This window comes from Mesoplodon densirostris, chromosome 6 (assembly GCF_025265405.1).
Source record: "Mesoplodon densirostris isolate mMesDen1 chromosome 6, mMesDen1 primary haplotype, whole genome shotgun sequence".
Taxonomy (NCBI): Eukaryota; Metazoa; Chordata; class Mammalia; order Artiodactyla; family Ziphiidae; genus Mesoplodon; species Mesoplodon densirostris.
The window spans coordinates 26,891,882-26,919,793 of record NC_082666.1 but is presented as its reverse complement, the minus strand read 5'-3'; the positions used below and the strand labels follow the sequence as shown (position 1 = coordinate 26,919,793).

At 37.8% G+C, this 27,912-nt stretch overlaps 1 protein-coding gene across 5 annotated transcripts in view; it reads right to left on the bottom strand.

Moving 5' to 3' along the window:
* INVS (inversin) overlaps window positions 1-27,912 on the bottom strand; it is a 150,056-nt gene that overhangs the window by 66,177 nt on the left and 55,967 nt on the right. For 3 of the 5 annotated variants that reach the window (XR_009532773.1, XM_060101074.1, XM_060101076.1), the window contains exons 4-7: window positions 11,834-12,007; window positions 7,848-8,015; window positions 3,463-3,643; window positions 807-916 (exon numbers count right to left, since the gene is read on the bottom strand). Coding sequence is in view for 3 of the 5 variants with exons in the window: in XM_060101074.1 (XP_059957057.1) it covers window positions 807-916; window positions 3,463-3,643; window positions 7,848-8,015; window positions 11,834-12,007 (633 nt within the window). In the remaining 2 variants the exon portion in view is untranslated. Of the gene's footprint in view, window positions 1-806; window positions 917-2,170; window positions 2,257-3,462; window positions 3,644-7,847; window positions 8,016-11,833; window positions 12,008-27,912 lie in introns of those variants that run through there. The other 2 variants (XM_060101075.1, XM_060101077.1) reach the window with 2 other exon arrangements.

The following is a 27,912-nucleotide window of genomic DNA, read 5'->3' as shown; positions in this document are numbered from 1 at the left end:
AAACTAAGATTCAGAGAGGTTAAGAACTTATGCAAGGTCATACAGCTAGCAAATAGCACAGTCAAGATTCTAGCCAATCGGGCCTCCCTGGTGGCGCAAGTGGTTGAGAGTCCGCCTGCCGATGCAGGGGATACGGGTTCGTGCCCCGGTCTGGGAGGATCCCATATGCCGCGGAGCGGCTGGGCCCGTGAGCCGTGGCCGCTGGGTCTGCGCATCCGGAGCCTGTGCTCCGCAACGGGGGAGGCCACAACAGTGAGAGGCCCACATACCGCAAAAAAAAAAAAAAAAAAAAAAAAAGATTCTAGCCAAGGTCTATCTAGTTCTAAAGCCTTGCCCACTGCCTTCAGGACAATTACAGATTTCCAAACACTAGATTGTCTTTAGTGCCTTACAATGAACAAAAAAGATTAAGTACACTTACAGTAAAGCAAAATGTTACACTGAATAGTTAAAATAAAAATTCTTTAAAACTTCCCATGTGACTAACAGCTTTATGAAAATTCAGACTATCACCTGAATCAGAGAGTGAACAGTATGAGCAATTGTTAACAAATAATTGCTACACAAACACACAAATGAGTACATGTAACAGTGTGAAATCTGAATAAGGTCAGCGCATTACATCAATATCAATTTCCAGTTTATGACATTATATTATACTTTTGCAAGATGTTACCACTGGAGTGAACTGAATGAAGGGTACATGGGATCTTGCTGTTTTATTTCTTACAACTGCATGTGAATTTACAATTATATCAAAATAAAAATTTAATTAAAAAAAAAGAAAATTGTCATGGTTTACTTACAGCAAAGTTACTCTGAGCTGCATAGTGCAAGGGTGTTGCTCCTTGGCTGTCAGATGGGATGGTTCCAGACTTATTTCTTTCTAAAAGGAGATGGACAATCTGTGCGTGGCCTGAAAGCAGACACAAGGTAGTTATCACATAAAAGGACTGATTCATTTATAATCTATTTAAAGGAAAGGGGTAAGAAAAATCATTAGCACATAAACCAGCATTCACAATGCCCAGTGCAGCCTCTTCTAACTTCTCACGAAAATACATGATTATGTAGCACAAAGGCAAAAACTTACAACACTAAAAACTTAATGCTTCAACCAGGAAGGAAATGACTAATTATAATAGCCAGATTGAGAAAAAACTGTATTAAGTATAAGCTCACTGCATCCCCTGGCTTCACCTTATAAAACTGCCCATAAAAACAGAAGAAGGGCCTCCCTGGTGGCGCAGTGGTTGAGAGTCCGCCTGCCGATGCAGGGGATGCGGGTTCGTGCCCCGGTCTGGGAGGATCCCGTATGCCGCGGAGCAGCTGGGCCCGTGAGCCATGGCCGCTGGGCCTGTGCGTCTGGAGCCTGTGCTCCGCAACGGGAGGGGCCACGACAGTGAGAGGCCCACATACCGCAAAAAGAAAAAAAAAACAAAAAACAAACAAACAAAAAAAAACAAAACAGAAGAAGACGTGTTAGAAGCCAGCCCCTCTCAGCCATTAGTGTCCCTCGTCTCCAGGTTCCATTGCACCATCAATCAGAACTGCACGGTTGTTCTCTTCTGCTATTCAGGAGGACAACCTATAATACAAACTCCTGTAACCTCTAAGGCCTTCTATCCATCCCCTCTAACCTCCCTCCCCCAATTTTTTAACATCTAGGCAGTGATTTCAAATCCCAGAAAACAAGTGGGCAGGAATGATGAGGTGGTAGTAGAGAAACATGCTCTGCAGTACACTTTGGAGGATGTGGATGTGGTCTCCACAGGTGAAGAAGTGTAGAAAGGATCAAAGAATAAATAAACCTGGTAATAGTATATTTAGGAAACCTGAATTTCATACATGCCATTGCTTCAGTGTATAGGGAATGAGGCAATGAAGAAGATGCCACATTAGCAGAGCAAGAATACACTGCATGAAAGCCAGGCAGCAAAAAAGGAATTGGAGTGGGAGTTGTGCTCGTCTACCTGCTCTCCAGCTATGGTTTGAGATGGAGTTCTCCATAACATGAATGGGCAAAAACAGGATCAAAGGCAATCTATGCACATAGTCAATCTAAATATCTCTCGTTTGAAAGAGAAAGAGAAAAATTCAGAAAAGGCTATATGAAAACATACTCTAGGACAGGGAGAAAGGAACACCATCAGAAAGAAGAAGAGCATACCTCAGAAAATGGTCTAGAGAAGGATCCAGAGGAAAATTTCAGGCAACTGTTTGGCATCCGTGACTTTTGCAAAGAGATGGCCTCTATGAAATGAAACAGAATATCCTAAGAAGAAAATAATCTAAAATGAAAAGGTAATGGAAGGAGATAAAAAGGAAAAAAGCTGAGATAAAAAGAAATATGGATGAGAGAAGGAAATCAAAATATAACCTAAAATACAATCTATAAGAGGCAGAAAGAAAGCTGAACTTGTGAAACACAAGTCAATTTAGTGTTGTGGAGACAAATTTGCAAAGTCCTCCTAGGATGCAGAGGAAAAGGGATGAAACTGCACCTTGAAATGAAGTGTAAATAATAATTATAAATCTGACTATAAAACTGAATGCAATCATTTAAAAAAGAGATAATGTGTAATTTAAAAACTAAGTCCATAATAATAATGGTTTATTATAATTATTAATATTAATTAATAATTACTATCAGATTATATTTACAAATACCCAAAGAATGATAAGTGAAAGTGTGCTAAATTCCTCATTTTAAATAGATGGGAATCAATAGACACAGTTTTGCTCTGGATTCTGACTTAGGCTTAAAAGTTTAAAAGTAACTACTAGTAGAACCTAAAAATCCTCCTAAAACATTAGGCAATTCAAAACCAAACAACAACGAATGTAATCTACACACCACAAGGCAGAAAACAAAGGAATCAGGAAAAAACCCAAAACACTAATAATACTCAAAGAGCAGAATAACAGAAAAAAGATCAAATTATACAATTTATAACAATGATTATCAGAGGGTAAAACTCCTTCACTAAAAGAGAAAGACTCTCAGATTGCCAAAAATCAGACACATACACATATATACTCTCTCATCTAAAAAAGTGATCCCCAAAAAGGTTAAGTCAAAGGCATATCAAGAAATATGAAAAGGAAATCAAATATCATAGTATTAGCTCACACATAAAATTAAAGCCCTTCTCCAAAAAAGCAAAGGCATTGAATGTGATGATTATTTTATATTTACATTTGTCAACAAATGTGCATTATTTTTATAATAAAAATGAAAAGACACGATGTTGAAATTAATATATAACAGATAATACATTTTATATTGCTAAAATTTAAGCATACAACAGAGGGATTTAGGTATAAAGTGCCACATATCAATTAAAAACTAAAACAATTAAATAGGAGGTGGGAGCTGACAGGGGGAGAGAAGCCATGGAAAATTTCCTATACTCATGCAGTTCCTCCTGCTGTTGATCCTTGGTTTCACATTCAACTCACCTAGTAAAGCTGCCCAGTGAAGGGGCGTTCGAAATAAGTTATCGTAAGATGTTATATTGCAGCTTTCATATGAGGTCAGGACATCAACCACTGTCACGTTCCCATCAGCAACTGCAAAGTGAAGAGGTGTTCGACCCTCATAGTCTTGCCAGTTCAGTAAAGACTCTGTTGGAGCAGCATCCTATTTTTAAGGAACCAGAGACCTCAGACATAAATGGAATCCTTACTAAATCACATTTGACACAGTATTAACTGAGCAATTTTTGAAACCTACATATTCTCTCTCAGCAGAAGTGATAAATTCAGAAAAAAGTATACAGTCTAAATCTTTAAAATTAATTTTCATATTTAACTATAAAAAGTACAGAAAAGATACAATAAACAACATGTACCATCTATCAATAGATTAAATAGGGATCAACATTTTGCCTAACGTGCTTCTTTTTATCTCTTACAGATTCAGCTAAAGGCATATGTTTTGGATTTTTGCTTCATATATATACATCCATAAACAACAGTTGAATTTTGTATGTGTGTTTTCAGTATTTATACTTATGTATTATACCATACATATCCCTGAATTTTTTCTTTCAAAATTATACTTTTGAATTTTTAATTTCAACACATTTGGGTATCTATGATGATACTAGTCCATTTGTTAAACCACAATTTAGTTAACCATTCTCCTATTGAGGGATATTTAGGTTATTTACATTTTTTCCCACTATTAACAATAATGCTGCAATGAACACACTTCCTTTACATGTCCCTTTGTGGCACATGTGATTTTTTTCTAGCCCAGACACCTAGATGGGAAATTGCTGGGTTGAAGGATATTTGTATCTTCAGCTAGTATTGTCAAACTGCTCTCTAAATGGCTGTACTAATTAACACATCTATGACAATGTGTAAAAGCTTTTATTTCCCCACATGCTGGTACATATTAACCACTTAACCACAGACTTACAACATTTTTCCCCTTATAAGTATGAAAAGCATTTCACTGATGTTTTAATTTGTATTTCTTTTATGAATGAGGTTGAGTTTTTTTTTATCATATGTTTATTGGATATTCGGTTTAAATTGACAGTTCACAACATTTATTCATTTTTCTACTGGATCTTTGTAGCAGATATGATGCATTGCTTAGGTCCCCCTTCAAGACTAAAGGACCTACTTCCCCAGATGCTGCAAGTGCTGCCAGCAAATGACTTTCTACTGTCATCCTTTTGGAATTGCTTCAGCTAAAGCAATGACCTGACCTCACCCATGGTCAGGTCCCTTCTCAGATTACATTACATCCAAAGCCAAGCTCTCTTGTCTAAATTTAAGAACTCTCTGAAGGGCCATCCCAGATTTAGAGCTGTCTATACAGTCAGGCTATTTTACAAAAAAGAGTATTAAAGGTATTATAAACACTTCAAAAAAAGAAGTAGAATATTACCACAATGGTATTCTAGGCCCTTGAGTCTCCCAAGGACTTAGATTCATTTATAAGGGAGAAAAAAAAAGCCAAATCTGTGAGGAAATAAGATATTATGAGTGAGAATCATCCTCCAAAGACTTCAGATCTTGGAATTAACACATAAAGAATATAAAATAACTATCTATGAAACATGTAAGAAAATGAAAAATGAAATAAAAGGTGAGCAAGGAAAAAAAACTCTCAAAATGATCAGGCAGATCTGAAAAAGAACCAAGTAGAACTTTTAGAAGTGAAAATATAATCACTAAGATTGAAGACTAAATGAATAGGGTAAACAAGAGATTGGATGCAGCTGAAGAAAGAATTGGCAAACTGGAAGGCAGATCTGATGTAATTACCCAGAATGTAGCAGAAAGAGACAAGATGATAGAAACATAAAAGAGAAGTTAAGAGACATGGAAAGTAAAATAGAAAGGTCTAAAATATGTATTACTGGAGACCCCAAAGGCAGGAGTAGAGAGAATAAAAGAGACGCAATATTTAAAGAGATAATGGTTATGTATTTTCCAGAAATGAGATGCAATAATCCGAATGTATACCAAACAGGAAAAAAAAAAAAAAAGGCACACCTAGACAAACCATAGTAAAACTGTAGTATGCCATATAGAAAAAATTTTAAAAAGCAGCCTGAGAGAAAAGATATCTATAAAGGGATGACATAGACCAATAATAGGCTCTTCAAGAGGAATTAATGAAAGGCAGAAAGCAGCAAAATGACAGTCTGAAAGAGTTGAGAAAAGTAACTACTTAGGACTGTGTATACAGGAAAACTATATATTCAAGAGTACAGTAGAAATGTAGACATTCTTTTTTTTTTTTTTTTTTTTTTTTTTTTTGCTGTACGCGGGCCTCTCACTGCTGTGGCCTCTCCCGTTGCGGAGCACAGGCTCCGGACACACAGGCCCCGCGGCCATGGCTCGCGGGCCCAGCCGCTCCGCGGCATGTGGGATCCTCCGGGATCGGGGCACGAACCCGTGTCCCCTGCATCGGCAGGTGGACTCTCAACCACTGCGCCACCAGGGAGGCCCCAAAATGTAGACATTCTTAACAAATAAAATCAGGGAGGGCTTCCCTGGTGGTGCAGTGGTTAAGAATCCACCTGCCAATGCAGGGGACACGCGTTCAATCCCTGGCCTGGGAAGATCCTACATGCCATGGAGCAACAAAGCCCGTGCACAACTACCGAGCCTAAGCTCTAGAGCCCACATGCCACAACTACTGAAGTCTGTGCGCCTAGAGCCTGTGCTCCACAACAAAAGAAGCCCACACACTGCAATGAAGAGTAGCCCCTACTCACTGCAACTAGAGAAAGCCCATACACAGCAACAAAGACCCAACACAGCCAAAAAAACAAAACAAAAAACAAACAAATAAATAAATTTATAAAAAAAATCAGGGAGTTTACCACCATAGATTTACACTAAAGGAAGTTCTAAGAATTATACTTCAGGAAGTAAGATAATAATAACTCTAGAAGGAAAATTTGAGACTCAAGAAGAAATGCAGAGAAAAGAAATTAGTTAACACAGAAGTAGAAATAAATTTTCATTGTACAAATAAAACAATAATATCTTTTGCAGTCTAATTTGTGTGTTATAAGCAAATAGGACTAAATATTAGACTACCATAGCCTGTAAGTTGGAATTTGGGAAGGAGTGATTAGAAAACCTCAAAGAACATACTGATAAATATTCAAAATTAATAAGAAAGTATAGCAAGTTGGTTAAATATATAATTAATGGCCCAAACTATCAATAGCATTTCTATACACCTGCAACAACCAGTTAAATACATACCCTAGATACCCTAGATATGCTTTTAAAAAAGGTTCAGAGCAGCACTGTTGTAAATAGCAACAAACTGGAAACAGTTCCAAATGTCAGTCAATAACAGACTGAATAACGTGTCATTTAATCTTCATATAATGGAATACTATACAGCAGTAAAAAGTAATATATTACAGCTACACACAGCAACATAGATAAAATCACCAGCTTAACCCTGAGCAAGAGGAAAGTATGTTGCGGAAGAATACATACAGTACGATTCTATGAATATAAAATTAAAAAATGTTAAAAACAATATATTTTTTAGGGATACAAACATGTGTCAAAACTATAATGAAAACCAGTGGAATGATAAGCACAAAACTGAGGATAGTGGCTGACTCTGAGAAAGGAGAGAAAAGAACGGTACTGGGAGGTATCCAGGGAACTTCAATGGTATGTACTTGGCTCCTCAACTCAGTGATGAGTACATGAGTATTTGTTGTTTCCTTATATATCTTAAATGTATTATATAAATATTCACTTACATCTATTTACTATTTAATAAGAACAAGTATAAAACAAAGACAGGGATGATAAATATAAACTCAGAAAAATAGTTGATGGGGGACAGGAATGAGCATGGCACAGGGAGAGAGAATGTATTTGGAAACTGGCACATAGGAAAGTTCTGTGTGGTCTTAAATAACAGTATTAAAATGTTTTATTTTGGGGCTTCCCTGGTGGCGCAGTGGTTGAGAGTCCGCCTGCCGATGCAGGGGATACGGGTCCGTGCCCCGGTCTGGGAGGATCCCACATGCCGCGGAGAGGCTGGGCCCGTGAGCCATGGCCGCTGGGCCTGTGCGTCCGGAGCCTGTGCTCCGCAATGGGGGAGGCCACAACAGTGAGAGGCCCGCGTACAGCAAAAAAAAAAAAAAAAAAAAAATGTTTTATTTCTTGGTGATGAGCTCACATGTTTGTTATACTCTTTTGCTTCATAACTTGGTTGTGTGTCATATAAATGCTTTTGCATATATTGGATATTTCATTATATATATATATATATATATATATATATATATATATATATAGTGTGTATATATATATTTGGAAAGGCCATCCCTTATACCCACCAGAATGCACCGCACTGTATGAACAGCACTCGGATCTTTGTGGTTGGCTGCCCAGTGAAGTGGGATCTTGCCTTCGACATCAGGAATTCCAATGTTGGAATCATGCTTGATGAGCAGCTTCACATGCTCAGGGTTATTGTAGTAGGCACTCCAATGCAGAGCTGTTTGCTGCAAAATTGAGAGATTCTCAAAATAACAATAACTACAGTAACAGTGAAAACACAACAAACTCTTCCCAAACTTTCAGTGTGTGACAGGCACTGTCGTAAGAGTTTTATATATTTTATCTCAAGTAGTCTATATCATGACAACTCTGGGAAATGAGTACTCTTGAATTTGCATGCGACTGATGAGGAAAGTTAAGTATGAAGAGGATAAGTAATCTGCTCAAAGGTGTGAAGGTAGCAAGTGACTGAATAGAGATTTTAAACCCAGGCAGTCTGACTCCAGAATCTGACATCTTAACCATGGCAGGGATTTAGGTCATCAAGTACTAATAACTGATAATACTGAGAAAGAAAAACGCAGCGAAATATTTTATGAATAATTATCAACAAAGTAAGTGATCATCTTGATATTGCACTAAGCACCTTAAGAATTTGATAGAAGGTTTTATATTTTAATATCTATCAGAAAAGATCTATGCATAGGAAATCATGGATCTAGAATCCATTTTTTATATCAAAGGATAAATTTAAATTTAACTATAATTTTACAGGATAAATTGTTAAGATATATTTTGAAAATACAGCAACACTTGCTTTATTTTTAGATAAAGTTAAAAATGAACATGCTGAATTTGCCAATGTTGCTTTAAAAATCTCTTCTGCCACTCTCATCAACATACTGGTTTCTCTATTAGGAGAACTATTAATGAAACCTCAGAGAAACTGTTTAGATATACTTTATGCCTTGAGAGTGGCATTGTCATGAATCCAATCTAGAATGAGATCATTTAACAGCAGGAACCAAGCTCATTTGTCACCTTAAAAACTTTAAATGTTGGCATATGTGGTATTCATTCAAAGTGAACCTACAGGCGTCTAACATGTAGAGTTATTAACTCATTACTTTTTGTTTAGTGATAACTGCAGAACAAAAAAGTCACAAATATCAAAGCAGTTAATCGCCTAAAACCACATTTTCAGTAAACAACATGTACAGTTTCTGTAGTTCTTTTCTTTTCCTATATTTGTTCTTTTTTAAAGAATTAATTAATTAATTTTTGGCTGCGTTGGGTCTTCACTGCTGTGCGTGGGCTTTCTCTAGTTGCGGCGAGCCGGGGTTACTCTTCGTTGTGGTGCGCGGGCTTCTCATTGTGGTGGCTCCTCTTGTTGTGGAGCACGGGTTTTAGACACGTGGGCTTCAGTAGTTGCAGCACGCGGGGTCAGTAGTTGTGGCACACGGGCTTAGTTGCTCCACGGCATGTGGGATCTTTCTGGACCAGGGATTGAACCCGTGTCCCCTGCATTGGCAGGCAGATTCTTAACCACTGCACCACCAGGGAAGTCCCTGTTCTGAATATATTTACTGAAATATATTATGCTGTTGAACCTAACAGTAAAAAGTTTGGGGTTGCATTTTTTTACATCTTTATTTTTTATTTTTCTAGTAATTTTTTCTTTTTTTTGACTGTGGTAAAATGTACATAAAATAAAATTTACCATTTTAACTGTTTCTAAGTGTAGTGTTCAGTGGTATTAAGTACGTTCACATTGTTGTGTAACCATCAGTACTATTTATCTCCAGAATTTTTCATCTTCCCAAACTGAAACTCCAAACCCATTTAACAATAACTCCCAATTCCCACCTCCTCCCCGTCACCTGGCAACCACCATTCTACTTTCTGTCTCTATGAATACCTCGTAAGTGGAATCTTACAATACTTGTCTTTTTGTGTCTGACTTGTCACTTGGCATAATGTCCTCAAAGTTCATCCACATTGTAGCATGTGTCAGACTTCCATTCCTCTTTAAGGCTGAATAATATTCCACTGTATGTATATACTGCATTTTTTTAATCCAGCTGTCCATCAAAAGACATTTGGGAGGTTTGTGAGTAACATCTTTGGGCTATTTTGAGTAACGCTGCTATGAACATGGATGTACAAATATCTGTTCGCATTCCTGATTTCAATTCTTTTGGGTATATAACCAGAAGTAGATTTACTGGATCATACAGTAGTTCTATGTTTAATTTTTTGAGGAACTGCCATATTGTTTTCCACAGTGGCTGTACCATTTTACATCCCCACCAACAGTGCACAAGGGTTCAAATCTCTCCACATCCTCACCAACACTTGTTATTTTTGTTTTTTTGTGATAATCGCTATCCTAAAGGGTGTGAAGTGCTATCTCACTGTGGTTTTTGATTTGTGTTTCTTTTGTGATTAGTTATATTAAGCATCTTTTCATGTGCTTATTGGTCATTTGTATATCTTCTTTGGAGAAATGTCTATTCAAGTCCTTTGCCAGTTTTTTAATTGAGTGGTTTGGTTTTTTGTTGCTCATTTTTAATGTATTTTATAATATGATTGGTCTGTGACAGATTAGAAATTTTAAAAAAACTGATCCTTCACCTCAGATGGTTTGAGACTCCGTGCTCTGTACTTTTGTCCTTCTTTCTTCTCTGTGGCTGCCTGGACTATGCAGATCCATTTTCCATCTCTCTGACTGAATAACCTCCCATCCCTGTTCAATAATAGAAGAACATACAGGGACTGGAAGACAGCAGGAAGTTCACAGAATATATTGGGGAAGACATGAAGCCCAAAGACAGTTGTAGCTTCTCAAGTGATTCATGGGTCTTGTGCTTTTTTCAGTGAAATATTTATTTATTTATTTATTTAGCCACACCACGTGGCTCGTGGAATCCTAGTTCCCTGACCAGGGATTGAACCCAGGCCCTCAGCAGTGAAAAGACAGAGTTCCAACCACTGGACCACCAGGGAATTCTCAGTGAAATATTAGTACTATAAATGCTGTGACTTAGGAATAATATTAATTTACAAGTTGTAAAATAAAGTTAAAGTTGATTTCAGAACTCTGGGTTATGTGAATGACTACTAAACAAAATCTAAAAATCACATAAAGAACATTATGGGAGTGAAAAGATTATTGAATATAAACCCAGTGAATGACTTATAAGAGTTTTAATTACATGAGAGTGATGGAGTTAGCAAGACTCTATGATTAAGTGCCTGATGAAAAGGAAGAGGATGATTGCATTGTCTAAAGACCACATTTTTTTCCTGTAAGGAATGATCAGAGTGTTGATCAAAACAATGACCAATGTGTACACTATGTTAAAACTCAAGAGCAGGGAAGATAATGGATCCTAGTAAGAATGCCAGAGCAGATGTTAGAATCAAAATGAACTAATAATAATAATTTTAAGCTAATATTTATTGAGAGAATACTATGCACTGGGCATTGCGCTAAACACTTCACATATATCATCTCATTTTATCTTCAACAACCCTTTATATGAGAAAATTGAGGAATAGAGGAGTTAAGTAATTCGATGGACATAGAACAAGCGGTGGCTTCTACACTGAAACCCAAGAAGAATGATGCCAAAGCCCAGGCCATTAAAGCACTATGCACTTAGTACATTACCCAGGGCATTTGGCCACTACAAATCTAACTACCTTTAGCAACTATCTTGACTGGCAGTCAAATACTGAGTTGGAGTTAGACAGGCCTGGTTTGAATTCTAGTCCTGCCAATTGGATCTTGGGCAGAATTTTAATCTTCTTGAGCTTCAGTTTTCCCATATGTAAAAAGATGATACTACCCACCACACCTGGTTGCTGGGAGGATAAAATGACAGAATTTAAGTGAAATACTTTACTGGGGTGTGTGGAGACTTGGAATTGTTCTACCATGCATGAGTGGTAATTTAGGCCTTCCTCCTTGAGATTTCACATCATAAAATAAAGCATTTGCTTTCTGCTCTATTTGTCTTCGATTTTGACAGTCCATTACCTTGTTTTTATCCTGTGTATCCACTTCTCCTGGTGCCATAAACTTCAGCAGAAGCGCCAAACACTTAGGGCTCTTGTGCCGGGTAGTCAAGTGTAAAGGAGTCATTTCTTCTAGATCTTTCTGCATCCAGTTTGCTCTGCGTGTAAGTAAGAGTTTCATGAAACGATAATTTCCCTAAATAAAAAATAAGAGACAGTAAGAAGAAATTTAGTTTGGAGCCAAAAATTTTTTTAAATTTTAAAATGTTTTAAGCATTTTAATTATTCTGCTAGAATAATAACATTCAGATAAATTAATAAAAGGAAAGTACTTATAATTCTACTACTCTAGCAATTGTTTTATTTTTTCATGTTTCTTTCCAACTGCTTTCTATATGCATTTAGTTTACTCAGTGGCTGGTCAATATTTCATTGTGTTAAGGCAAGACATTTTATTTAATCATTCTATTACTGCATATAATTTTTTTAATAGAAAATGCTACAATGTACATGATTTTTCACATATTTTTTTCCCATAGAATAAATTATCAGGAACCAAATAACTGGGTCAAAGGAGTTTGTGCATTTTATGGTTTTTGGTGTATTTTCCAAATGGCTATCTAGTAGCAACAATGTGTGAATGTATTAGTTTCAGCACAATCTGACCAGCACAGCACATATTATTTATATTTGGAGTATAATAACTTTGTGAAATAAGTAGAGATTTTAAACCCCAATTTACAGGTGAGGGAATTGAGATTCAAAGGGGTTAAATATTTTGTTCACAGTCATTTGGTTAATAAGGAAAAGGTGGTTAGCTTTCTTGAAGAGAGTTATTTACAGGTACAACTAAGGTAGAAGCAGCTTCCTCAAAGTTCAGGTCCCAGACTCATCTGGTCACACAAACACCAACCCAGAAATCACTGTAGGCCACCCAGTTGCAGTCAGTGCTCTCCACACCAGTTAAACCCTCCAATCTGGCAGAACCAACCCATCTGATAAAGAAGTTTAGCTATAAGGGTTAGAGTAATACACTGGTGGGGACTCAGGTCGACCATTTTATAGTATGTCTGTGTGAGCTTTGAAATCCTTGAAAAATATTCAGTAGTTCTTTTAAGCTCTTTCCTGAGATCTAGTTCCATATTTCCAATTCTGATTGGAGCCTTCAATATGCTTGGCATCACAGATATTTCCAAGTCAACATGAACAAACTGCATTGCATGATCAAGTTCTCTGCCTACTTCATGTGTATTTTTCTCTTTCCCTATTCAAAGCGTAGTGGCAGGCAGGGCTACCTGTCTTTTTCATCTTCTGAGACCCTCTACATCCTAAACATTGTTGGAAATGTGACCTTTAAGTATTATAATTACAATGCATTAATGTTCTACTATCAGGAGCTATCGGTATTAGTAAGGAAGACATTTATTGATTGAGCAGGTTCCCCACTGTGATGAATGTGAGGCTCTAAGTAAGGCAAAGGGAACTAGCTAGAGCAACAGTGAGGTGCAGAAGGAAGAATGAGACTTGCCTGCTTGCCTACGGGGGCAAAGACAGGATTCAACTCAGCTCCAGGGCTGGGGCAGAGATAAGGGAGAACAAGGCTAGGAAAAGGGTCATAAGGCTGTCTATACTAGATGGGCAAAATTGGAATGGACTGAAAAACAAATGAATGCAGCTCATTTATTTCCTTTCAGAGAGGCTTTCCTTGACTACCCTAAGCAGAACTTATTTTGTTCTTCTTTATTGCAGTACCCTTTCATTTCCTTCATAGTACTTTCCCCAGTTTGTAGTTACACATGTTTTTATTTCCCTTCACTGAGATTTCCCTCATAAGCAGTAAGCATCATGAAGGCAGAGACTATGTTTTGTTGACTACTGTGCTCGGCATGGTTCCTGGCACATAATAGGTGCTTAACAAATATTACTTGAAGTGAATAAGAGGAAATGAAATATCTTCTAGAGGTTTTTGTTTTTATTTAAAAATTCTTATTTACAGTTGCTAAATTAGATCATAACAGTTAAGAATATTAACTCTTGGGGCTTCCCTGGTGGCGCAGTGGTTGACAGTCTGCCTGCTGATGCAGGGGACATGGGTTCGAGCCCTGGTCTGGGGAGATCCCGCGTGCCACGGAGCGGCTGGGCCCATGAGCCACAGCTGCTGAGCCCGCGCGTCTGGAGCCTGTGTTCCGCAACGGGAGAGGCCGCGATAGTGAGAGGCCCGCGCACCGTGATGAAGGGTGGCCCCCGCTTGACTGGAGAAGGCCCTTGCACAGAAACGAAGACCCAACACAGCAAAAATAAATAAAATAAATTTAAAAACTCCTACCCCCAATATATATATAAAAAAGAATATTAACTGTCAAATATCTGGAATTTTGTTACTATTACTTTTTAATGTTTTATTTATCTGAGCTTCATTCATAGTGGACATCATTTATCTGGATTTTCTGATTTCACCCAATGCCAGTTTTTGAGAAGGTGCTAAAATTTCCTCAAGAGGGCACCCTGCTCTAAATCTCTTGCCATCTTTTCTTTCAAAAAAAGAGAAAAATGCCCAGGAAAAACAAACATATGTGGTACTTCATATCAAAAAAATAAGGTTTGACCTTTCTCAGCATAACATTTCAAATATTACAGAATAATTCATCATGACCTTTTAAAGATATTCAATCAGACAATCATTGTGATTTTGAAATTTAAAGGAAATGGGAAGGAGAAGGAGGAAATTAGAATATATTGGGGGTGGCTACTGACTAATAGACATAGTGCTTGGTATATTTACATTTCACATTATTCTGCGGATTCTACCTACACAAAACATCGTACACCTCAGTAATAATCACTCATTCATTCAATAAACATCCATTGAACCTTGTTACAAAGCAGCCAGGAGTAAAATGTTTGTACTTTACTTATTATAAAGCTCTTTGGGCTTCCCTGGTGGCGCAGTGGTTGAGAGTCCGCCTGCCGATGCAGGGGACACGGGTTCGTGCCCCGATCCCGGAAGATCCCACATGCCGCGGAGCGGCTGGGCCCGCGAGCCATGGCCGCGGAGCCTGTGTGTCCGGAGCCTGTGCTCCGCAACGGGAGAGGCCACAGCAGTGAGAGGCCCGCGTACAGCAAAAAAAAAAAAAAAAGCTCTTTGACATAGATTTCATCTTTGCTCCTCACAGAAGTATCATGGAAAATTTTTACATATCAATTAAAGTATCTTCCTGTGACTCTAATTTCCTCATCTGTAAAACAGGAATAATAATAGTACCTGAGATTATCATGCATATGAAATGATAAAGGTAATATCTGTACTTAGAACAGTACACAAAGCAAATGCTCAGTAATGTTTGCTAACTTCATTATGGACAGTTTTCCAATGTGGAGGAGGCAATAAAACATAAATGGTCAAGTGGAACCAAGAATGGCCCATGACAGAGGGCATGTAGATAGAAAGATCTGACTGAACATGGTATACGTAGTTCAGCTACTGATTAAGGAGAGAACCAAGGTTAGGAACAGGTAAAAGTAAAAATAGTTGGAATGTTATAAATAATGGCTTTTCTGATTTTTTTTTTTTTACATTGAGAAAGATGTCTATACTCTACCTATGGATAAAGGTGATATAGTACCAACAAGTACATACCCAATAGGAATTTAGCTGGTACCCTGGGGAGGGGTCAGCTATATGATCAGGCCAGCTTCTTCTATTCCAAAGGACAGAGACACAGCAGATATTACTGACGAAAGCTGGGACTAGAAACAATATAATCCATTTGGACCAAGGTCAACCTCCTTGGTCTCATGAACAAGCATTTATTAAATGCCCAGTGTATGCAAACTCAATTCTGAGACTGAACAGAGGGGACAGACAACCTTTGAGCTAAAATCAGGAGAGTATTTATAATATAAGTGGAAAAGAGGAAAACATTAGCTTGAGGAAGCAAGCTATTTTGATAACCCCCTGAAGACTGTATGACCCTGGGGATACATGTTATAGGCTACTTTGTTTCCCGTTAAGCCTCCTCAATACAAAAGCAAACAAACAAAATGTCTAAACATTTCCTCACTATTGCTTGAAATTAGGACTTCTTAAGTTTTCAGGTTTATTATAACACAAATACTTTGGGGATGATTTGGAAGTTAACAATTTAGTATCATATCTTAGGGCCACACAGAACATGACCCTGAGGCGAAGACTGTTTTGGAATTTGCTTTTATAATTTCTGACTGGGTAGGAAATAGTATAAGAGCAAAAGAGATAATAGATCAAAAGAGTGTATATTCTTAAGAAAATTCCGGTGGTAAGTGAGCAGAAATGAGAGTTAAAGTTACAAAAAAGTCCTGATTTCATCACTAAAAGGACATTAACTCTGATATGATGAGGTCTATTATGCCACTGAAATGTGAAAATATTTCCTAATGTCTCTGAAACATTGAATAAGATGTCATTTCTCAGTTTCTGTTTTTTTGTCGTTGCTGTTGTTGTTAGGTACTAATAATCCTCATCTTAATCTTCCTGTAATTATTAACACCATGAGCTTCTTTTGTCTGTAATGTAAGTGATTATGACATTTGGATTTTCCACAAATACATGAAAAGGAGTATAATATCTGAAAGGGTAAAAGAGAATGAAAAAGCTCTCTGACCTGGAGAACAGCTCTTGAAATGAATCTAGGAACAAATCAACTCAAAATGCCACTTAAGCTCATATTTTTGTCTGTCCAATTTGCTAAGATGAACTCCTTTTTTTAGGAAAAGTCATTTAATCTTAATAACAATGATATGGAAGTTTTGAGTGAAATACTTTGATATTTTGTTTTAGATTTTTCATTTTTAAGAAATAAAACATAACATATATGGTTAATACTCCCTTTGTGTCCTTCCCCAATTCTATTACCTTTTCTCTCTTTGGAGAACTTGGTGGTTACCATTCCAGTGAATGTTTTGATACATTTTATTTCTTACAAATAAATGTATTCATAAACTACATAGCATTATTTTACATGTTTTCAATCTTTATATAAGTAGCCCTACATGAATCACTTGCCACCTTTAACTCAAAGCAATATTTTTGAGATGTATCCAAATTGCTTTGGTTCATACCTTTTCACTGAAGAAAGCTTTCTGTCATATGAAAATAATGTTATATTTATTTATTTAGCATGTTTCTCATTTTTCACTATTACAAACAATACTGTAATGAATTTTCTCGTATATAGCTCCTGGTATATGTGCCAGAATTTCTGAAGCTGCTGGGCTGAAATTGTTCTCTCAAGTAGTTACTCCAATTTACACTTCCACCAGTAATGTTTGAGAATGCTTGTTTCGCCACATCCTCTCCACACTTGGTTTTGTCAGACTTGCTAACTTTTGCCAATATGATGGGTATACAATTGTATTTTACCATGGATTTAATTTTCATTTCCCTTCTTGAAGTGGAACGTCTTTGTTAGCTATTTTTTTCTTCTTCTGTGAAGAGCTTTTTTGCATTGTTTACTCATTTTGCAACTGAGCTATTTGTCTTTTTCTTACTGATCTATAGAAGTTACTTACATATTCTGGATACTAATTCTTGGCTTGTTTTGCAAATATCTTCTCTCTTGTGTGGCTTTTCTTTTTGCTTTGTTTATGTTCTTCCACTAGGAATGAATTCATGGTCTGAATGATGATATTGGTAGCTTTCTTAGCATTAGATTTCTTCATATATTTTGTTTGCAGGCTCATTTTAAAGAGAAGATTGCTTGCTGTTATTTTTTGGGTTTTTTTGTTTTTTTCTTTTTTTCTCTTTGCTCACCCTTATAGCTGCTAACATCCAGCTCCTGGTCCATTATAAGAATCTGTACTTATAATGATGTTTCGCAGCCCCATGTCTAAGTGATACTAGGGGTATCACAGTTACTGTCACTGAGCTAGTGGGTAGCTTCCTGGTCCTGAGGCTTATCTTTGTCCTGCTCCTGCCACTTCTCTAAAACAGCTTCCTCTAAAGCTATAGCCTCATATCAAGGCAAAGAATACTCCCAAATTCTAAGTATTTTCTTGGCTTTAGTGTGAATATAGGACTGCCTGTAGCAGTCCTTTTCCCCACTGGGACACTGAAGAGACTAGATATTTTCTCAAAACCTACATGTTTCCTGATGAATCTCTTTGCATTCTTGTTCTCTCTGTGTCCTCAGCACTTAATTTACTCTCACGGTAGCTGGGGAGAAAACAATTGTCCACCAAATGTTCATTTATTTTTTTGTTCATTTATAGGTTTGTGTATAATTTTGTCCTGGAAATATTATAATTATATGTATAATAGCACAAATAAATGTAAGGTAGGCGTTCTGTCATACTTTATTCTAAATCCTAATCATACTATATACCAAAAGATACATGATTTAAAACTGAAATGGAAATAATAGAAACATGATCTGTTACTATAAAGTCTAATGATATCTATGTAATTATATATTTATAAACTCTCAAGGCATTTACCATGTTAATTTTTAAAAAGAATCACTATCCCTAGGAAGTACATAGGTCACAAATATCAATAACCTCTTTATCTCAATCTTTCCTGTAATGGTTGCAGACACAAATGAGTCTTAGAAATACCACATAGTGTTGGGAGAGGCAATCTGCCGTGGGCCCTGAGCGTCCTTGCATGTTCTTACTAAGTATGCCAAGAATGCAAAGCCTTGACTCCTCTACCTGGGCCATTTCTCTGAGTTGGGTTTGTATCAAGCAGTCTTAAGGGACATTAATGTCTCCCAGGACATTAGATAAAGAGTCTTGCTTACTACTTACTAAAGTAAGTAGTAAAGTCTGGAGCTACCCCAAATTCAGCATTCCTCAGATGCCATGTGAACCCACTGTGTGCTCAGTGTCCATCTGGGGCCTCTGCATTGCCTCCTGGTTCTTGGGGGTAAGGGATGCAAAAATGCAAGTGCTCCTGCTTTTGCCATCAGTAATAAAGCTTTTTTTTTGTCTCTGATGGTAGTCTTGTGGCTTCTGCCAGTACTCAGAACCAATTTATTACCTTGTAATAAGTTGGCACAAACAAAGAAAAAAGTAGGGTAAATTAAATCCAACACCTGACAGTACAGGAAATGAGGAGGGGATACTGACGGAGACATAGTTTTCTTGAAGAGTAAGGACCAGGGCCCTGCAGGTCAGGTTCAGGGATGAGAAGATTCCATGTGATAATATCCAAGCGGTGGGCAAGGTTGGGGAGATAAAGGAACCCACTGTCCTGTTAATGACTCAATGAGGAAGAGCAGGATTAAAACAAGCCACCCAAATGATGCCTTGGTCCTGGCTCACCTTCCCCTGGGCAAGCAGAGGAAGGGATGAAAGCATGACAATGGGGCAGCAAGCTGAAAGGCAATGTAGTTGTGGCCTCTGAGTCAAGGAATCTCCAAAGTGGAAATCAATGGAGAAAGCAATGAGACCCTGCTACTTGATACAGAATTTTGGGTGGACTGAAAACAGCAGAGGTTCCCTTGGCTGAGACATGAGTGGGCAGCTGCTCAAAAGTGAAAGTGAATGCAAAGCCTTGCCTGATAACACAGAGGCAACTGCGCCACGTACCTGATCCCTGCTATAGTCTGCTTTGTCTGGCAATGGGGACAAAGAACTGGACGTAGACATGGCCACTGTCTGAAGCAAACTGCTGGTTTAATGGTGCCCTTGATGCTCAGAGGTTCCCCTGAATGCCTTGTCCTGGTTTACTCATGATTTGGCTAAGTTAAAACCTGATGGCAACCACTGGGAAGCAGTCCAACGTCCATGACAACTCTGGAAGACCAACTGTGTACAGGGCAGGTCAGCCCTTTACATTCTATGGGCATTCTGCACCCCACGCTGTCCTCAGGAATCTGAAATTATCAAGAGCAGGCATGGCCTCCTTGAAAATAAACTCAGAAAGATTTCTGATTCCACCTCAGTTACCTCTACCTGATCCACACACCTGAGAGAGGTAGGGTAGTTTGGTTACTGTATGTGGCCACCCACAGAAAGAGTTCATCTCCTCATGGCAGCCTCCTGGGAAGTAATCAGGACAAAAGGAATGGGGGATCATATACACCTATGTTGAAAATTTAGGGTTCCGCCCTGTCCATCCCTGGTTATGATGCTTCTTTCTTTCTTTCCCCTAAGAGTAATCCCAGGCTGGCCTCATTGGTACACCCTCTGGGTGGCAGCCCAACCAAAAGGGAGCTTAGAGATTCAAACTTAACTCTGGTTCAGCCACCTGAATTTGTTTGTTGATTGACACGGTCCTACATCATACACATCCATAATGACCACTTGCTTGAGTACACTACTCACAAAGTCCTCCTAAATGCCCACGTGGGCTAAAGTGGGGGACATAATGGGTCTCTGTAAATTTGTCCTATATGCATCTACCCTTCTAGATGAAAGGTATGGGTGCAAGTAGATGATGAGAGAAAAGGTGAGGCGTTCTAGCTATTAGGGTGGGACACACTGATTTTGTGGTTGAGGAGGGAATGCAACAACTTCAGCACCTCGGAAGGGGACACCTTGGGAGGTACAGGGAGGGAGAGAACAACTGATGCTCTCTTTGTCCTCTGGATCCAGTATTGTATCCCAGAAAAAAAAGAAAATTACTTTTCACTACCTCAATCAAATAGCAGCTGAGACTAGCAATCTGGTCTGCTTTTGTGTTTGTCATCCCCATCCGTGTGCTATGAAACAGAAAAATTCATGTGGACATGGATGGACCTGAACTCTTCTGCCACGCTTGATGCCATCAATGGCAGCATGAGAAGCCTTGGGTTATGCCATGTATGACAATCAAAGCTGTAACTACTTGGTGATACTGCCCATGTGGCTTAGCCAAACAATGAAATGGTGATCCACGTTTAACAACAAATCCTGAACTAAAGTGACTTGTGCCTCTTCAGGTTATATGTTCGTATCTGGGGGAGAGAGGGCCATTAAATAGTTCTCCATTGGGCTTAGGGGTTGCTTTTCAGCCCCTAGTGCCTCATGTAATTATTGGCAATAACACCAAAGATCAGCAGGTCACTCAAACTCCCTTGCATGGGTCATAATAGATAACAGAATAGCCTTAGAGTATATCTTCACTGTATAAAGTAAGACCTACTGTTTCCCCTGGTACTTATTCACAGTGGACTTAATCCAGGACACTGAAGTCAATTCTGCAGGTTGTTCTCATCCTGCAGCTTGGAGTTTTATTATTTAAATGCTGTATGAGACATAAACAGATTTGTTCCCAGCCTCTGTTGGTCAGATTAATCAGAGTAGCTGATGGAATAGCATGCTCATGTCAAGAACATGTAGGGCTAAGTGATGGGTTGCTGGGAGAAGCAATTTACCATGGGCCCTAATCATCACTGCATGTTCTTATGCCAAAAATGCAGACACTTGACCACTCTTGGCCTAGGCAACTTCTCTGGGTTGTGTTTGCTGCAATCAATTTGAGGGATGAGGTCATCTCTTCTTCCGGGTTTACTAGCTGCTCACTACAAAAGCGTAGATTCCTGAAGTTCAGTGTTCCTCTGTGCTATGATGGAAACCTGCTGTGTGTACAGCATCCATCTGGGCCTTCTGTGACTCCCCCATGGTTCTTGGGGGAAAGGGAAATCAATACAAACATATAGGTGCTGATGCTTTTTGCTATGCTGTGAATAATAAACTTCTTTGTCCCTGACCCTGGAGGCTTGTGTCTGTTGTCAACATCCATGAAGCAGTAACAGACTAACTTCTTATCTTGCAATATATGGTGAGACAAAATGTCAAGCCTTGAAATAGTTCTATACTATTGTAATATGAAATGAAGCATTGAATATAAGAAACAAAAATTGATTAGAGAGGTGAGTAGGGGCTAGAAAATGGAGAGTCTAATACAGTATGACGAAGAGTCTAAAATTTATCATATAGGTAATGGGGTGCCAGTGAAGAGTTGAAGAAGGAAATGACATGAGTGGATTTATGTGTTTAAGAAATATCCTGGAGGCTGTGTGAAGTACTGATTTGAGGGAAACAAATCTTTGGTAGTGAGACTGGTGAGGGGGTTACTACAGCAATCCAGAATAGAAATGTTGGGAGCTAAGTGGAAATAAGAGGACAGACTGTGAAATATGTGTAAGAGGCCTCCTGAATGGGTACAAAATGGAGAGTGGTGTCAACAACTGAAAAGACAGAAGGAGAAATAGGATTAAGGTTAAAGATTTTGAGTTCTGTTTTCCTAACATGTGGAGTTTGGGGTGTCTGAGGGAAATCTATATAGAGATAGCTAGCAAAAAAAAAAAAAAAAGAAAGAAAGAAAAGAATCTATATGGATCTGAAGATTGGAAGAGACAGCTAGATTCAAGATATAGGGTTATGAATCATCTATATTAATAGCTGTTTCAACTGTTTTATCTAAAGACATAATTTCTGGCATAAATTAAAGTACATGAAACTGGAAAAATGAATCTATACATCTTAGCTGAAATATAAACATGATTTAAATATCCACATAAATAGCTCAGTACAGTGCAATCCATACTGTTCTTTTACCTAGACCATGAGATACTACTACCATATCAAATATAGAGTATAAGTGGATTGGAAAAAGGATGGGCCTTTCCTCATTATTCTTGTCTGCTTGGATCATTCTTTGATCCCGGTTGATTTAGGTGTCTCGTTGTACTCTGGTTTCCTGCTTTTATTCCTTCTTCTTCTTCTTTTTTTAAAATTTAATGTGAATCTTTACAGGAAACAGTTACAAAAACCGTTTTTGAATGACATGAATTACTGAGCTATAGAAATGAAATCAAATCTGTATTGCTTTTCCCAATCACAGACATTCTCTTTCTTTCCTTAAATTTCTGATTTCAAGCCTAAGTACTGTGTTTTACAGCTAAAATTTCTAATTACTCAACAATTATGATGGTAACCACATCACTAACCTGCCATCTTATGCAAATCTGAAAAAAATGTTTTTAAAAAGCTATTTGACAATTCTCTAAGCAAAGGTTAAGAATGGCACTTCAAAGGCAGAATGGAGCTCTATTTGTTGCTTTTCAAGTTTAAGATGTTCATCCATCTGGCAGAGCAGCTAGACAATACATCAGCCAAGAACATCTCTCTGGCTCGAAACAGATTCTGGCTCTCAGAGAGGATTTGACTGAAGGAAAGGCAACATCTTTATTTGCTCTGTGGCTGAACTCTTCTAATATTTCTCCTCAATGCCTCCTCCAAGGCTTGGCTCCATCTACTAACTTGGTTTCCATAGGAATAGACAGAACTATCAAGTGGCACATAGTCAAACAGCACAACAGAACGAGAAAATGTTACTGTCAAAAAAAAGTAGACAGACTTTTCTCTAAGAAAAGAAACTATGAAAATATATCCTTGACTCTGAGGCTTCCTTACCCAGTGCTGGATTTTTCATGTGCTTTTCCTGCCTGACATAGACTATTTTTTTTAAGATTATGATGAAAATTAGTCCCTTCAGTGGAGAGGATTTCATACAAAAAATATTAAAAGGTATAAAACGCTGTGATGCTTATTTCCACAAGTACAATTCTCTTGTGCTTGTGAGCTACCCTCATTTATTCAGAGTGGTGCTTTGAGTTGGCAAAACCTTTTGGGCTGATTATAAAATGTATTTTGTTTCTCATAGTTTGACATTTTATTTATAGGAAAACATTTATTTCATCTTAAATCAGTAGTTCTCAAACTCTAGCATGCATCAGGATCTCTGGAGGGCTGGAAAACACAGTCTGCTGAGGACTTCCCTCAGAGTTTTTCATTCACTAACTCTGGTGTGGGGTCCCAGAATCTACATTTCAAACAAGTTTCTGGGAGACACTGGTGTTGCTAGGTCCAGGAGTTCACACTTTGAGAATCATTGTTTAAACAAAGAATCTAATAACAGAGTTCTAAACCCTGAAGAACTTAAAAAAAACAAACAACAAAAACCACCAAAAAAAGAATGCCTGTTTCATCTTAGATCAATGAAGTCAGAATTTCTGAGGCGTTGGCACCAGAAAACTACTAGAGCTAATAAATGAATTTGGTAAAGTTGCAGGATACAAAATTAATGCAGAGAAATCTCTTGTATTGCTATATACTAACAATGAAAGATCAGAAGAAGAAATTAAGGAAACAATCCTATTCACCATTGCAACAAAAAGAATAAAATACCTAGGGATAAACCTACCTAAGGAGGTAAAAGACCTGTACTCAGAAACTATAAGACACTGATGAAAGAAATCAAAGATGACACAAACAGATGGAGAGATATACCATCTTCTTGGATTGGAAGAATCAATATTGTGAAAATGACTATACTATCCAAAGCAACCTACAGATTCAATGCAATCCCTGTCAAACTACCAATGGCATTTTTCACAGAACTAGAACAAAAAAATTCACAACTTGTATGGAAACAGAAAAGACCCTGAATAGCCAAAGCAACCTTGAGGGAAAAAAATGGAGCTGCAGAAGTCAGACTCCCTGACTTCAGACTATACTACAAAGCTACAGTAATCAAGACAATATGGTACTGGCACAAAAACAGAAATATAGATCAATGGAACAGGAGAGAAAGCCCAGAGATAAACCCTTGCACCTATGGTCAACTAATCTATGACAAAGGAGGCAAGGATATACAATGGAGAAAAGACAGCCTCTTCAATAAGTGGTGCTGGGAAAACTGGACAGCTACATGTAAAAAAATGAAATTAGAACACTCCCTAACACCATACACAAAAATAAACTCAAAATGGATTAAAGATCTAAATGTAAGGCCAGACACTATAAAGCTCTTAGAGGAAAACATAGGAAAAACACTATTTGACATAAATTGCAGCAAGGTCTTTTTGACTCACCTCCCAGAGTAATGGAAATAAAAACAAAAATAAACAAATGGGGCCTAATGAGACTTAAAATCTTTTGCACAGCAAAGGAAACTATAAACAAGACAAAAAGACAACCCTCAGAATGGGAGAAAATATTTGCAAATGAGGCAACTGACAAAGGATTAATCTCCAAAATATGTAAACATCTCATGCAGCTCAATATTAAAAAACACAACCCAATCAAAAAATGGGCAGAAGACTTAAATAGATATTTCTCCAAAGAAGACATACAGATGGCCAAGAGGCACATGAAAAGCTGCTCAACATCACTAGTTATTAGAGAAATGCAAATCAAAACTACAATGAGGTATCAACTCACAGCAGTGAGAATGGGCATCATCAGAAAATCTATGAACAACAAATGCTGGAGAGGGTGTGGAGAAAAGGGAACCCTCTTGCACTGCTGGTGGGAATGTAACTTGATACAGCCACTAAGGAGAACAGTACGAAGCTTCCTTAAAAAACTAAAAATAGAATTACCATATGACCCAGCAATCCCACTACTGGGCATATATCCAGAGAAAACCATAATTCAAAAAGACACATGCACTCCATTGTTCATTGCAGCACTATTTACAATAGCCAGGTCATGGAAGCAACCTAAATGCCCACTGACAGACAAATGGATAAAGAAGATGTGGTGTGTATATATATACAATGGAATATTACTAAGCCATAAAAAGGAACGAAATTGAGTCATTGGCATAGACGTGGATGGACCCAGAGACTGTCATACAGAGTGAAGTAAGTCAGAAGGAGAAAAACAAATATCATATATTAATGCATATATGTGGAATCTAGAAAAATGGTACAGATGAACCAGTTTGCAAGGCAGCAATAGAGACACAGATGTAGAGAACAAATGTAAGGACACCAAGGGGGGAAAGCGGGGGTGGGGGGTGGTGCTGGTGGTGGTGTGATGAATTGGGAGATTGGGATTGACATATATACACTAATATGTATAAAACAGATAACTAACGAGAACCTGCTGCATTAAAAAAATAATAATTCAAAAAAAGAAGAATTTCTGAGGATTTGGAATTAATATTTCCTAAATGCTCTGCAGGTGATTTGAAAATGGTATTAAGATTGAGATGCGCTGACCTAATTCAATAATTCATTCCACATTCAACAGTTACTTACTATGTAATTACTCTGAACCAGACACTATGCTAAGGGTTTTGGAAGCTTTCAAAGTAATTAAAATAGAGATGTACACTCATTATACACTATGATGTAGCACAAGCAAGGAGGGGCAAGTGCATAAAAAATACAAAATAGACCAGGCAGGTTGGATGAGGATGTACTTTCAGCCCTTTATGGGGAGGGGAAATGTCAGATCAGGAAAGACCCCATGAAGGACATGGCAGTTGAGCTGGATCTTGATTTGGGATCACCAATACTTTAGCATCTCTCCATGTCTCCATATTTTCTCCCCTCCCCATTTCTTTGATAGGGACAATAGATATTTTCTGAATTTTATGCAAAGTGCTATACAAAGATAGCTTTGAGTCTTATTCCCACCCCTTCCGATCAATTTGTCCCCATAAACTCCTCCTATGCAGAAATTCTGAAGCCAACATTAGTTAAGTTGTATATAGCAAGTCTCTCATATTCACTTATTACATGGTACAGTTAATCCCACACTATCACTCACTTTGGCTGTAACAGATGGTGAAGCCATTTGCAAGTGTTGCTCACTATTGTAATACAATGAATGAGATCAGCCCTATGTAAGGACAGTGGTAAGAACTCTAAAGAGGGGTACCTCACCCAGCCTTGAGGGTTCAGTAAAGGCTTCTTGAAGAAAACAGTGCCTGAGCTGTATTTAAAGCCAGCTTAAGTGGGAAGTGAGTGTGCAAGGGCACTGTGCATGGAGAATGAGGGTGAGGAAGAGGTGATTAGAATAAAAGCTTTAAATAGAGTAGAAAGGGAGACACAGGAAGCTGAAGCCAAAAAGGTAAGCAAGGACTAGAGGATGAAATGTGCCAGACTAAGGAGTTTGCACTTTTTCCTTAGGGTTTCTGAAGCAGTACTGAAGAATTTAAGTAAGGCAGTGACATGAGAGGATCTCAGCCAGCTCAACCTCACATACAAAGGCAAATTACTGATTTTCTCCCAGCCTCAGTTTCTTCCCACATGAAAAAATAAGGAGGTTGGATTATGATCTAAAGGCTTACCCAGCTTTATGTTCTTTGACTTTATGATTCTAAGAAGCAGATGACCCAGTTTTTATAGCTACTTCAAAACTAAATGTTTTTTATTCTAGCTGCCTCAACAATAACCTAAATTTCTAATAATTTTCATTTTTCCTAAGCACAGCGTAATAGTTTTTGAGCCTATTTCCTTTTTTCAGATACAAAAATTCCTTTTCCTAGCATAATGAAGTTCAAGCTTTAGGGGAACCAGAAATGCTACCCATGGGGAGGCAGCATGGTATAATTAAGTGAGAATGTATTTTGGAACCAGTCAGATCTGGGTACTTCATTGGCTGTATTAACTGTGAGCATGTTATTTCTCAAAGCCCCAGATTTCCCACTGGTAAAAAAGAAAAAAAAAAAAAAAAAAAAACACCCAAAAACCCATAGTGACCAGTTCACAGCAAGGGCTTAATAAATATTGGTTTCTTTCTCAGATACCATTATGGTTCTCCTCTCATCATAAAAGTAGTCCTTGTAAACAAAACATTTTTTATTTGACCATATTTGTTGTTTCAGATACAAAAAAAAAAAAAAAAAAGAAAAGAAAAAGAAAGAAAGAAAGAAAAGAAAGTATTTGCTCCTAGTGTTCTCATTGTTTGATGAACATTATAATCTGCCTGGTCTGTTCTCCTCACTGACCCTGACCGGTCTTCTGAGTTGCACTGCAAGTAGTTACTTTAAAAAATCATGTTTTAACATTAAGTTCAGAAGCTAAATCCAAACAAATCTTGTTTAACACCTGGTTCCTTTGAAGCACCCCAAGTCTTGCAGTAGGCTCCATCTTTAGTTTTTCAACAATGTACCTTAGTTTTATTGATCCTAACATGCAGTTTAAAAAAAATCAATTCATCTACTTGGCTTAGATATGTGCCTTTTGGGGAAGCTGTTGCAAACAACTGATTGAATCCATCTGTTGCCTTCTCTACTTCAGTTCCACACTATGGATGGGATTTCTTAGATAGTGAAAAAGACAAATGACAGATAAATGTGTAAATAAATTCAATTAAACTCAGAAATCCTTAGTGAACCTC